Consider the following 14445-nt stretch of genomic DNA (forward strand, 5'->3'; position numbering starts at 1 on the left):
CCATGCCATGCCGCATTGAAGCAGTCATTTCTGCAAAAGGATTCCCGACCAAGTATTGAGTGCATAGCTAATATAATTGATTGAAGGTTGACTTTTTTTGTATTAGAAAACACTTTTTTTGCATTGGTCAGATGAAATATGCTAATTTTTTGAGATAGGGATTTTTGTTTTTTCTTGACTTGTTTGCCAAAATCATCAATATTAAAACAATAAAAGGCTTGAACTACTTCAGTTGTGTGTAATGAATCTAAAATATCCGAAAGTCTAATGTTTATCATTACATTACAGAAAATAATGAACTTTATCACAATATGCTCATTTTTTTAAAGGACTAGTATATTCTTTCAGCAGAAGTGCCTGCCATTGACAGCTATAAGAGATCCAATTCATTTGAACTGGGAGGATGGCAGTAAATGCACGTTTCATTGCCATTGCCGTCGCAAGATGTCCAATCCATTTTGAGGCGAATGAACCCCCCCATTCAAAATGTATTCGATAACAAGTACCGTCACTGGCAGCCAATGATTTAGGGTGGTTAGGATGAGCAGTATTTACTTTTTAGTCATGTTGGACACAGATGAGAGGAAGTTGTCTATCTTCTTTGACACCAACTCGAGCCCTTTCTTGAAGAAAACGACCTAAGAGAGGATAGATTGTTTTTATTGTATAATGGACTCAATATTTTCTCTGTTCTTTTTTTCTGTTGTGCAGAAATAACATGTAATAAGGCCATCTACGCATTAATACCTGTGCCTGCGTGTAGCCCAGCATGGGTTCCAGCATGGCCACCCTCTTGCGGTACTGCAGCGCGTTGAGTGCACAGTAATACTGCAGCGAGGCTTGGTGCTGCTTCCTTCGAGTGTACGCCACCTCTTTTACCAGATCAGCCTTCAGCTTTTCAGAGGGGAGCGATTTATTGCATTTATTTGGCTTGCAAATGAGAGCACTACAGATCCATTAGAGATCAGTAGTGGGGAAGAACACTACCTTCTCATTCTCCCTCTTTTTGGGTAAGCGGCTGTACTTGACCATGGACGCCTCATGCTCTAGATAAGAAGAAGATATATAAGTGATGCGTAGAAGAGAGATTAACGATAAACTCCCCTTTTTTGGATGTGATTTGTAAACTTGCCATCGGTGGCGATGCCATAGATTTCCTTCAGCGTGCTTATCTCTGTAAAATAATAGTACAAGAATTGAAAATATGATTGAAATATGTATTACAAGATGTTTGTTTCATGTGTTTCATGGATAATTCCAGAATTGGACGACATCTTGGCTTCAGAATTCTTCAATAATAAGACTTCATTTTATGATTTTCAGCAACATATTCGTCAATTATAGGTAATAAAGGATCAAATACTTGGTTAGCTCACTTTTCAAATCAATGGTGATATTTTCAATGTAAATATCATATACTTAGCATACTCACAGTAACAGGGTTGTAAATCTGTACTAATGTTAGCTTGTGTAATGTTAGCACAAGTGAGCTTTTAGCTAGCTGTTACTGCTGGCCAAGACGATGAACTTAAATATCAATTGTCTTATTCTGATTATACACATAACAGGGTTGTATAATACATTATAAAGTTGAGTGCGATTTTCAATAAAGGCTAGCTATTTTACAAAATTATGAAAAATAAAAGATAAATTTGCTTTAGCCATTGATTTGGAAAACTGATGATGTATCATGTGGTTCACTGCTTTATTGTTCTACCATAATACAAATGTTTTGTTAAGAGGGTTGCACGTATGTTGTGGGACACATGTTCCTCGAATAATAATTGATATTTGAAATATTATGTCTATTATAACAAGATGGCAAATAAAGAGACAGCAAGGGAAACAAACTGTTTCATTTGAGGTTTAATTTAATCATTTGAGTGGTTGGAACAAGAGAAAAAATGCATTTTTTTGAGTAATCCAGACTTATTTGATATTTCCAAAAATATTTTCAAGCATTCTTTTCACTTTCGTTTTTATAGATTTGGTCTCAGGAAAAGTATATTTACTCAAAAACTGCATATTTTAATATTTTGTTTGTGGATTGATGAAATCTGAAGGGTGGAACTCAAGATGTTCTCCAAATCTGGAATGACCCTCACGCATTATGAAATCGTGCATGTCTACCCGTCAGGTCTTTTTCTCTGAACTGGATCAAGGGGAATACCATGGTGTCTGCCATCTGGTTGGCAAGCTCCAAGTGCAGAGCATTGAGCTGGATGACACGAAACAGATAGTGAAGGACAACACAAAATGTTTACCGAAAAATGTATATAATATTCACTTCAACTTTACAAAAAAATGTCCACACACTATGTAACTGTGGACCCATAACTTTCACATAGAACTGGGCGATATGGTTTGATTATATATATTTTTTTTACTTCCCCTATTTGTGCTGTCAAACCCCAAATTCAAACATAGACTCCACCATCAGTTGACAAGACAAGTCCCACATACTTTGCGCCTGCCTTCCCGTAGGGGGCCGACCCATAGAGTGTTTAGGTGGCTTTTACTATTCACTGTGATAAACTCAAACACACGCTGCGTTCTAACGCCAGATTTAGGTGGAAATAGGACAAAGGTTTTACTGCATACAAGCAGGCAGGAGTGTCTCAAGAGTGATTTGGTGGAGGATTCAAGGTAATTATAATATTTCTTGCACCATGCATGCACTTTGAAACGTTGTGAATACAATGAAATGAATGGAAAAAAATAGCCTAACTTTAGCTTGAAATATTTACGCAAAATGAATGATAACTGCCCGTTTTTTTTTGTGTGGTTTTTTTTGCTTTTAACCATGAGTTTAGACTGTTTTACGTTCATATCTATAGAAATTATGCGATGTAAGCATTTATTTGCAAGAATTTTCAACTTAAAAAGCTCTTTGTTTCGTGACGGCTGCCATGTTGGATTAAACAATACTGTAACTTTGGCTTGAAATATTTACGTAAAATGAACGATAACTCCCCGGTTTTTTGCTTTTAATCAAGAATCTAGACTGTTTTACGTTCATATCTATAGAAATTACGCGATGTAAGCATTTATTTGCAAGAATTTTCAACTTAAAAAGCTCTTTGTTTCGTGACGGCTGCCATGTTGGATTTTGTATCGCTACACAATAGCTGAGTTTCTGATGTGAAAATTGAGTGACTAGCTGTTGAAAACCAACAACAACAAAAAAAGTTGCTATTTTGAGTAAAAACTTAATTGATATATTAAATATTGCTATTGAGCCTGAAAATATAGGTGATTATCTCAGCATTTGGTAATTTTTGTGCATCTAGCGTACATTTTGAGAATTTGATAGCAATTTTAAGCTTTGTTATACTTGTATAAAAAAATAATTAAGCGGGATTTTATAAGGGAACGACTTTGAATTTTTTTATGGCGCTGCTCATGCAGACTCATATATGCCTATGGGAGGTGTCTGTTTTGGTTTTAGGTCAAGCCCCGTGTCCCGTCAACTGACAGTGAAGTCTGTGATCCAAAGTAATAACTACACCAAGAAACAGACTCATGAAATAATCTCTTGAATAGCTGGTTGCTAGAATTCCTCTTTGGAAAAAAACCAACAACAACAAACAACCACACTAATTATTTTTTTCATTCACTTCCAAAACTATTTGAATTGATTTCTAAAATCGATTCATTGCCCAGGCCTACTTTCAGACTGCCATTAATCCTCAGTTCTTATCTACAGAACAAGCAAGTGCTAAAGTTCACCAGATTAGCTACAGTGGCAGTCCTAGGAACGATCTTGACTTGTGAGCAAGGTTACTAACTGAATTAATCTTGTATCTCAAAATGTTACTACAAGGTTAATATTTTTTTCCATCTAAAATTCACATTAACGTATTCACTTCCATTGACGATGATAGACATCCATTCCATTTTGACTTGACAATCGCTGCCATCATCTCCCAGTAAAAATGGATTAGATGTCTATCAATGTCAATGGCAGCAAATGTTTATTGTAACAAGTTTTGTTGAAAGGCTCAGTCTGGCCACATCAAGGTCTCACCTCCTCCACCGTTGTTGCAAAATTCTGCAGTGTGTTCACCACTTCTTCATCACCCTTCCCGAGGGCAAAATTCTAAAATGGAGAAATAAAAATTAATATGCAACAGAATTTAGTCACATTAAACACATTAAAGCAGCACTTGTTAACTTTTCAGTTTTGGTCGATTTTAGCGACGCCGTTGGACAAAAGCGGTAGTGTTTTGCCTTATAAGGAAGACTGGGTTTCCCAGAAGGACCATTGTCGTAAGATGCTCATCTACCGGTCGCCTGCAGATGGATTAAACGACATTTGTGGTTAAACAATGTGTGGCTTTGTGTGGCTAACCTTTGTCTGGCTAACCGTCACGCCAGCGAGGGAAAGCCGGGCCAATGTTTATTCTTAAGTGTCCTTTTATCCTTTTTTTCCTCCTCAGACTACTATAACATTTTGTCTCTTTTGTTGCTCTGCCATCTTTGCAGATTTCGCGCGAAAGCCTTCGCATCGACTTCCGTCTTTACAATGAATGGGGAAAGGGGGAGGTGACGTATGCCGTAAAGGAGTCAGCACATTCTTATTTTTTTGTGTGGCAGGTTCCTACCACTAGAGGTGGGAATCTTGGGGCACCTAACAATTCGATTCCAATTCAGAGGCTACGATTCGATGCCCCCCCCAACCCCCTGCGGTTTTTATGTTTCGTACATTAGTTCCAAAATTGTTTTTAAAAAATCCTCTCAGGCTAAACCAAACTATTTCAGTATCAAGTTAACAGCTCAAAACAGTAAATAAAATACTCAAGTCCCCATTCTGTATCAGCAGCTTTAAACTACATTCAATTAATTTAATGTTGTGAATCAACCGTTAAAGTTGTTAAAATTGCTCCCGTTATTCCATAATTTCCCTTCTGTCTACTTTTGAGATGTGAAAGTTTTAAAAGTGTTTCATCATTTAAAGATAGATTCAAGTCAAGATTTAGGAGTAGTTTAGATGTAAAAGTATTTTAGATAAAAAATTCCTTAGGTTTGATATAAGAGAGCCTTCCAGAGAAGTCTACTGCTTTAAGATGGCGGCTGTTTGCGAATGCCGGCAAGTCTGTCATTTCGCATCTAGTTCTCTATACATGCTCTAACGCCGCCGTCATCTGGAATTTCGTATCTAGTTGCATATATGTGCGATATCCACCGTAGCATTATTTGGCCGTACGTTTGTAGCAACTAGCAACTGAACGTTGTTTGTAGTGGCTGTCGGCCACAGTCAGGTATTATTGTTTTTTTTTTTATCTAGCAGCATGAGATGAACATGATATTTACTCTAGGTCCGTTCCTCATTGTGTCCTGAAGACCGCGCTGACTGTGTTTTAGTTCGTTTTACCTTGTATAATTAAATAATCGGAATTTGGATGTTTGTGAATCTCGAATCTTCCACGGCCAAATCGCGAATAATCTAAGAATCGGATATTTCGCACGCCTCTACCTACCACCCTCCTCAAAGTTAATTAGTCCTGGTGAAAGTGACACAGACCCCCTCAAGGTATAAAAGAGGTGTCATCCAACTAGTTGTCAGTCGACATATCGTCACAAATGTTGTGAAAATATTTTATAAAGGTTGAAAAGTTACCAAGTGTTGCTTCAACAGTTGGAGTCACTGTCCATAACAGGATACTTACTTTCTTCTCATAGGCAAGAAGCTGTCTTGAGAGCTGCTCTGTGGCCAAACCCATCTCACTCTTTGGAATGAATAGAAGATAAATATAAATATACCCTCTTTGCACACACATGCTACATATATTAGTCATAGTGGCATATTGTAGTGAGATCCATTACAAGAGCTGGATAAAAAAAGAAAAAAAAAAACATAAACGGAAATCTGCATTTACAATTCCAAAGATAATAATGTATCATGCTTGAGCATTTAAATTCTTGTTCAAGCAATCTTCTACATTAGCTCTCATTAGATATAGTGTAAAGTTCTGGCTCAGAGACACAATATCAGTACCTGAGCTCCAAACACACGCTGCATGGACTGCAGCAGCTGGTTAGTGTAGTCAGTGAGGTTGGCCGCATCCTCCTCAAACACACTGAGCAAGGAACGAGTCTGCGGGGAGTGATAAAAAGACATTTGACTACAAGCTATAGCTTGATTTATTTATTTCAGCCCTTTATTCCAGTTGAAGTTTACAGTGGTGTTAGGAATGCAGCCTGATTTTTATTCAAGTACCGTATAGGCCCGAATATAAGACAGTGTTTTTTGCATTGAAATAACAATGAAAAAGAGGGGGTCGTCTTATATTCGCGGTCTAGACATTATACCCATTCACGACGCTAGATGGCGCCAGATATCATTGAAGTGATGTTCTGTCAATGCAGATCTCAGCTACTCTCCCCATTCACGACGCTAGATGGTGCCAGATATCATTGAAACGATGTTCTGTCATGACAGATCTCAGCTACTCTCAAGTTTAACCAGTTTGCATTATTTTATTGCAATGTTTTTCCTTATTCAGATTTGTTTCAAGACTACAGTTACAGTTAGACTTCACTTTAGTGGTTCATGCAGTTATTGCAATTTTGTATTTTTATCACAATAGATTGGTTCACTTAAATTTAAAAAAAACAGAAGCTATTCATTTACAAATGTGATTGCACTTTAGTTTACATATTTAAATGTTCAGATTTGAAGATTTGAATGAGGCAAAATAACATGCTTTTTCTCTCAAATATATCGTTATAATCATTTGTTTCGGATGTACTGTAATTATATTCTGTATAAAAATTAATTCCGTGTGCAAAAAGTCTTTTTTCAAACTTAAGTCTTGAAAAAGAGGGTGTCATCTTATAATCAGGGCTGTCCTATATTCGGGCCAATACGGTAATCAAAGAGTTAGAAACAGTTCTTATCACAACTGACTGAAAGTCCACAACGTAACACTGTATTGTTTTCATGTCTCAAATATGTGGATGGGTGTGGAAAAGTGGGAGAGCACAAGAAATGAAACAGGTGTTTCTCAAAGCACAATAATGTGACCATCCCACAGGCGTGCAACGCGAAACCAACAGAGTGTCTTTGTACTTGAACAGACAAAACCAGGCAAACCAAACAGGAGCAAACCCACTAGTGAAAGTCAAGTTTTATAGTAAGAAGGGCGATGGACCCAACATAATAAATAATGCATGGCCTGTTGTGTAGGTTCCTCTAACTCACATGGCACATACGGCGTGCTTCGTTCTTTTTAATTTGACCCACTGAGGATTAACATCATGGGTAATCACTAGCATATAGGTCACCAAGAGGTAATGCCCAAGTATCACTCCACAACACCGGTCAATAAAATTGCTGACCAGTCATTTTCCTATGAATGTTGCAGTATTCATTTAAACATGTAACAAGACGCAGAGATTTATATGAATTTCACTCAATGACTTGCTTTAAATTAATTAAAAAAAAAAAAAAAAAACTAGTAGCCCTTTATTGATCTTTAATCATATATTTAATCACTACCCAAGAAGTAGCTCTGTATCAAAAAGTTTCAGACTCCAATTCTAGTTTTATATTTGACATTTGTTGCATGACCATAACCTTTTTTTTAACCATTTAAAAATTGTCATGGCCAAAGTCTTTGCCTATCATCGTACAATATTACCATGTACTTTAGACGAGGGCATAGGTTTGGTATCAAGATTGGTAGGGACGTTATAACAGCATAACCTGCATGTAAAGATTTGCAAGAGATGGGACAGCATAAGACCAAACAGATTGGGTGAACGGGAGTCAGGGTTACAGTTCTCATTAATATAAACCTAATTAATTGATAGGCTAAATGATCAATGCAAAATAAATCTGTATTAACTTATACTAACTTCCATATGGTTCAGGTGATACACCGTTCGATTAAAACCGTTGTTTTCAAAAACTACTCATGAAACATTTTGAAAACTTCCAGAATAAATGTCTAGATTTTACTAGCAAATTAAAATTGCAATATTTGAACATAACATATTAACAACATACACAATAAATACAAACTTGATAATAACATCTTCTCTCTTAGCAGCTTCCTACTCGGGTTTTGCAGGTTAGCAAATTCACACAGTTTAATGTTATACTAACTCTGATGCTGGCTGGACTTTCAGTAGCATAATTAGTGGTGTGTTCCCCACCTCCACAACATTGATGTCTTTTTACATTACTTACAGTGGCTGCTGCTGTTGACCGAGGAAAAAAAAAAAAAAAAAAGAAAACTTCTAATATCCCTCTCTCATCGAAGTGGGCGGAGGAGGTGGCATGTCGTCGACATGTAAATCTGTCAGGGCTATGTGGGTGTGCATAATGGTGTGTGTCCAGAGGGGTGGGGGCATCAAGTCATCAGCCAATCAAATGTGCATATGAGGGGGAAAATAATGGACTGCTACATTCAAAAAATCCAATCCAAAAAAAGAAAAAGAAAAAAAAAACGTTTAAAAGGGTAAATATATGAAAAAGAAAATCTCAACCACTCCTTGATGTCTGCTATTTCTGCATCGGGACCCTTGCTATATTACCATGTTTCACCCATAAAATCCCCCAAAATCCGTCCGTGGACATTCACAGCTGTGTCTTGACACTCGGTGATACATGCCACATGGAGTTTTTGGATTGCAACAAGATAAGTATGTGACAATATCTCATTAAAATCATGGTGTCTTTAATTATGCTCTCTCATGCTCTCACCTACAGTCAGGGTTTCACTGTTAATTTTTTCTTTTTTCTTTTTCTTTTTAGAAATGGCCTGCTGTTCAAAATTTTTCTTCCCCCAGAAAATTTAGATTAAAGCTTTGACACATGCATATAGGACAATTTTGAAATATGGCCAAATTGGGGCTGTCAGAGCGGAACTTCAAGTCACCTGAGTGTTAATTTAACTACGGTACTTACTTAACATGGAGTGGCCTAGCATATAGTTACCTAAAATGTACACTAACTATTTTGCATTACATACACTTAGAACTCCTAAGAGTTTTAGCTTCTATTCTGTGCCAACAACATGCAAAGTGAAAGCGGAGAATGAGCCTCAAGCATGAGTTGCACTTAGCCAAAGCCATTAAGAGGCCCAAGCAACCCTCTGTATTAGTAGTGAATCATTATATATGCAGGATAACAATTCTCACAACACGTGGATTACATCCAGAAAGTGAGGCCTAAAATTCAATTACTAGAGACATTATACCTTCTCAGTCCCAACAGAAACATTAACATGTGACAACCTCGTCATCTTGTGACGTCTAGTGTTAATTGAGACATGATAGACACACTTTAAATCCCAGCAGAAGTTGAATACGTCTTAACCTGGTACCATTTACAATAATACAATGCTGTACCACATTATTGTTGTGGTTTTTATACATATACCTTAGATTGCGGGCTAACGCATGAATACCAATCTAATAGGCGAGAACTGAATGACACAATAAACCTCACATTAATGCACAAAAAAACGTTCAATTTATATTTACGGTGTTAAGGTTATTGATAATGTTGTCATTGTAAAAACTGGGAGCTGTCATCGGCAAGTGGAAACAGACTACAAAACAGGAGCTGCCCATGCTAGTTGGCTAACTAGCATCGTTCATCATTGTTGTTCATGCTGTGACGTATATTTGTGGAAAGGGGATAAATACAATAAAATCTTACTTGAGGACTGTCCAGCAGGGCGTCCTCCAGGAGTAGTTTATGATGTACGGCCGGCATCTTGAGAGCGGCGGAGAAGAAAGAAATGGTGAAAGGTTTGAATTATTAAGCACGTTGAACTCTATTTCCCAGTGTTCTTTGCGCGACTGAACCGGAAGAGCACGGATTGTATTGTAGGCGCGTCCGTTCATGTTATTACAATTTATTAGGGAGTCAAAGAGGACAAAGTGAAATTTAATAATTGTTTTTATTAATATTTATCTCATAAATCAATGCATACATTTTTTTTTTAATTATCTCAAAAAATGAAAGAAAAGCAGCACAATTACAAGCTCTCGTCGTGTTGGGGTTTCGCATTAATGTTGTAAACAGCGGCCTCGAGTGGCATGATGATAAATTGCAACCAAGAGCTGTCCATTCAAAAATTTTTTTTCAAGAATTCCAAATGTTTTTGATTTTTTTAACTGTATATTCTAACACTATATATATATGAGTGCAGTGCTGCTTGTTACAGAGGCTTAAACTCATTCACAGTCATTTACTTGTGAAGAATAATACAGTTGTCTTGGTTTTGATGAATAAGATTATGTAATTGTATTGATTATTTTCCTAAGGATGTTGCACAATTATAATGAGTTAGACCATTGTTGTCTTACGTTTGATTTTCATCATACTCTACTTGGGCAGAAAAACACAAGCACAGACCAACAAATATAAAACAAAACAACAACAAAAGAGTACAGTATGGTAATTGTTAGGCAGCGGATACAATCAGTCCACTAATAACAATAAAAACAGCAACATAAAGAGAGTAAAAGTTGGGGAATTATGATGAATAATAAGCAATCATTGGTGATATTCATCATCAAAGTAGTGATTGGTGTAAAAAGCTTGAGAACCACAACAAAAGCTGTTAATCAAGAAGTGCTAAACATGTTACAGAAGCACACTGTTTAGAGTGCTTTCATAAACTGCTGAGTAATCAGCTTCCTTTGCATAATCTGAGAGGGTTCGGCCCTGAATAGTGACCCAATGATAACTGCAATGCAAATGCTGCAGGGTAGCCGTTAAAAAAAAAAAAAAAAAAAAAAAAGACAAGTCTTGACAAGCAGCACACACACAGCTTGAGATGGAGCCCCGTTACTTCTCTCTCCCTCCCCAGCGGACAGGTTGGCACTTTAATTGGCTACGTGATGTTTCTGAAGCAGATGACTGGGTTGATTCACTAGAGCGACTCAAAGCGGACATTAAAAATTATTTGCTTACCGCCGATGGATAAATTTAATTTCAAACAAAATAGTGATTCACTTGAACACAGGACGTAAATTGTACTATTTGGAAGATTGCAAGCATCGGATATAACATTTCAGATTATATGTGAGGCAATTTGAAGGAGGCCAAAAATCGTTTTCTTTTCAGCGCTCTCATTTTTCACAATAATTGTCTCTTAAAAACTAAGAACAGTAAAGCCGTTACAGGGAACTTAAAAGTAGAATTGACTTTTTCATAATGGCTGGGTCTCTATTGGGTCTTTTTACCAATCAAATACAAATCTAACAAAAAAGATCATAAGACTAGTGGCAGAATAGAATAGAATAGAATAGAATAGAATAGAATAGAATAGAATAGAATAGAATAGAATAGAATAGAATAAGGCATGACCCGGTATGATATTCTGACGGTATGATAACCTTAAGCCAAAATATCCCAGTTTCATGGTATCTCGATTACAGGTCTAAAATGTGTTACTTTGAGATATCTGGGTTCAACAAATAAAATCTTTTTTTCCCACTGAACAGGGTTTTCAGTTTTCAAAATGAATGAAAAAAACATTAGCAAATTGGAACATAAGTATAATGATAAGTTAAAATTTAGAAAAAAATCTAAATAAAATTAAAATAAATGCAACCCTTTAGGTGAGCCTAAACCCACAGCCAAATCTCAACATGATTATCGTCAGAACAAAAATAATTGAATTATTTCCATAAAAAGCACGTGTGTATGACTCGTTTCAAGTTTACATGATACACACACTCTCTTTCTCAACACAGACAGTTGGTAGGGAAAAAAAAAAAACACTGCATGCATGTTTTACCACCACTAGACACACTAAACATGCTGGAGTTAACTCTCGTAGCTGGTGGGAAACGATCATGACTGTGTTTACTAACCTTTAATTATGTATTAATGCGAAATCAAATTGGAGGTATTGCCTCCTCGGCAGCCACCCTCCGCAAATATGTTTTACATGTCGGTTGGCCCCCCTCTAAGCCGCGGCCATCACTAACTTTTCTGTAGCCGAAATTGCTGATATTGCCATTCCAGCAATTTTGTTTTGTTTGATGGGGGAAAATGTTCAGGAGTTTCACCTCCTCCAGCCATCGTTTAGCACAGCTGACTCACTAACATTGAGCAACAACCGGTGGGGTTGAGCCTTGCAGCTGCAAGCGAGGGATTTCTCCATGCATTTTTGGGACATTAAAAATAGCTGATACCGTAGGGATGGTATGACAGAAAATGTTTGCAGTTTTGAAACGTTGATGTTTTCCTACCACAGTATACCTTGAAACCGGAAATCGGCACATGTCAGAGATTGTAATAGAATAGAATAGAATAGAATAGAATAGAACTGAAAGCCCTAATTGTCATTATACAGAGTATAACGTAATTTCAAGCCACCTTAAAGGGAGAGACTGAAAACTTCCACCATTGAGTTTATAGAAAGCTTTTTGTCCCAGTTATGTCAATTTAGCAAAACATAATGGCTTTTCCACTATCTTACGCTAACCGTATCGCATGCAGGACTATACCATTAAAATTGAAACAATTTGCTACGGGGAATATACCGTAGTTTTAAACGTCACAAATTCAAAGTATGTTGGAAAAAAAGGAGGCTTAAATCACTAGTTCAGCCATTTATCCTGTATCTCAATTCCTTGAACATGGTCAAATGAAACAGGAGTGTACAGTAGTGTGGAAATATTTATTACCTTATATTTGTTAATTTTACTTGGTATATTAATTTCCATATTGTCTTATTCACTAACTGTCTGTAACTTGTGACTATTAGATACTATAACTACGATGACTATAAGATATGAACAGGAGCTCTCAGCTTCCTCTCAGATCATTGTAAGCACATAATGTTATTGTGATCCGGGTGCAGCTGCATGCATAGTGAAATTCCACTTTCGTGTGCCCTCACAGGGTTAACTTGTGGGCTGGCATCAGCCTGCCTATTCACATATGGAATAATAAAAAGTATGATTCGGAAGGCCTGACATCGAATCTTCTCGAGGGGAGCATGTGGCACTCAAGGGACGAGGTCCAGGCCAGCCTGCTTTTAATTGTTCATTAATGACTAAATGTATTTAACTTAGGTGATTATTGCCCCCTTTTTCTTCCTTAACTGTGTGTCGTCATCTCCTAAAGAGAAAATCGTTTTTTTTCTTCAGTAGTCCAGACTGCAAAAGGTGGCACACACTTGATCAGAGGTTACTCAACAACAACAGCAGCAGCAGCAGCAGCAGCAGGAGCAAAAGACGAGGTAAGTTATAGGCCACTACAAAATAGGTTTGGAATGATAAAAAGGTCTAAAACAAAACCTAATGAAAAAGCGGAACAATTTTAAGCCTGGCCTCCATTTGGTCATTTCTGCCAAGACAAGAAAGAGCAGAGATGACATAATTATATGCACCCCAAACACACACACAATATTTTAATTCATTCTTGGAACTGATTATCATTGGAGCACTGGTCAGAAATCACAACTTGTGACACCTGCAAAACATTGTGGCAGAAACATCCACACACATCCTTATGTTATTTCCGCCAACATGCCTTATTTTCAGAGTTGACACGTTACATTTACTTTGTTACATTTACTTGAGTAACTTTCTTTCATTTACTTTGTTACATTTACTTGAGTAACTTTCTGAAAAAAATGTACTTCTTAGAATCGTTTTACCATCCAATACTTTTTACTTTTACTTGAGTCGATTGGTGAAGAAGAAACACTACTCTTGCTTCTATTTTGGGCTACACTAGATTAGTTACATTTTTCCTTTTTATTCTACATATTGACTTTATTTTTGCCAGAGATGCCGACAGTAACTGTCTCAATTTTACCAATGAGACATTGCAACAAAAAACATGACTCCATTATACCAATCAGAGGTAACATTTTTTTTCAAGAGGGCACTCATTCACTTTGGACAGGTGATGTTTTAGTGTTGTTGTGGCCTGAATTCGATGATTTTTGTGTCATTGTTTTGGCCTAATATGGTCATGTAGTAGGTTATAGTACAGTATATAGTAGTAGTAGTAGTAGTAGTAGTATTATAGTACAGTATAATAATAACAAGTCATATAGATAAAGTTGTGCTGGGAAAAAATATACCGTTACTAAAAAAGAAAATGTTTAAAAAATCTAACATTGTAACCAGTTACTCACAATGTTACTCATTACTTGAGTATTCTTGCCAACAAATATTTTTTTACTTGTACTTGAGTAAATTTTTGGATGACTATTTTTACTTGAGTAATAAAGTAAAGTTACTCTTACGTGAGTAAAATCTTTGGCTATTCTACCCACCTCTTCTTATTTTGTTTGTTAGTCCAGACAGTTCAGATTTTTTACAAGTACAGTGTATCACCAAAGTGAGTACACCCCTCGCATTTCTGCAGAGTTATTTTGAGGGGAAAATAAATGAACTCTATTATATGAGCTGCACACAGACTACTTTTCATTGTGTCACAGTGTCATTTTGTCAGTGTTG

At 36.7% G+C, this 14445-nt stretch overlaps 1 protein-coding gene across 1 annotated transcript in view; it reads right to left on the reverse strand.

Moving 5' to 3' along the window:
• Positions 1–9808, reverse strand: part of appl2 (adaptor protein, phosphotyrosine interaction, PH domain and leucine zipper containing 2) — a 35802-nt gene extending 25994 nt beyond the window's left edge. Inside the window, exons 1-9 of the mRNA XM_057836344.1 lie at positions 9671–9808; positions 5999–6097; positions 5670–5729; positions 4028–4099; positions 2131–2218; positions 1133–1174; positions 988–1046; positions 748–894; positions 556–638 (exon numbers count right to left, since the gene is read on the reverse strand). Of these exons, the coding sequence (XP_057692327.1) occupies positions 556–638; positions 748–894; positions 988–1046; positions 1133–1174; positions 2131–2218; positions 4028–4099; positions 5670–5729; positions 5999–6097; positions 9671–9727 (707 nt within the window). The 5' untranslated portion in view covers positions 9728–9808. The remainder of the gene's footprint in view (positions 1–555; positions 639–747; positions 895–987; positions 1047–1132; positions 1175–2130; positions 2219–4027; positions 4100–5669; positions 5730–5998; positions 6098–9670) is intronic.
• Positions 9809–14445: the final 4637 nt, after the last annotated feature.

This window comes from Corythoichthys intestinalis, chromosome 5 (assembly GCF_030265065.1).
Source record: "Corythoichthys intestinalis isolate RoL2023-P3 chromosome 5, ASM3026506v1, whole genome shotgun sequence".
Taxonomy (NCBI): domain Eukaryota; kingdom Metazoa; phylum Chordata; class Actinopteri; order Syngnathiformes; family Syngnathidae; genus Corythoichthys; species Corythoichthys intestinalis.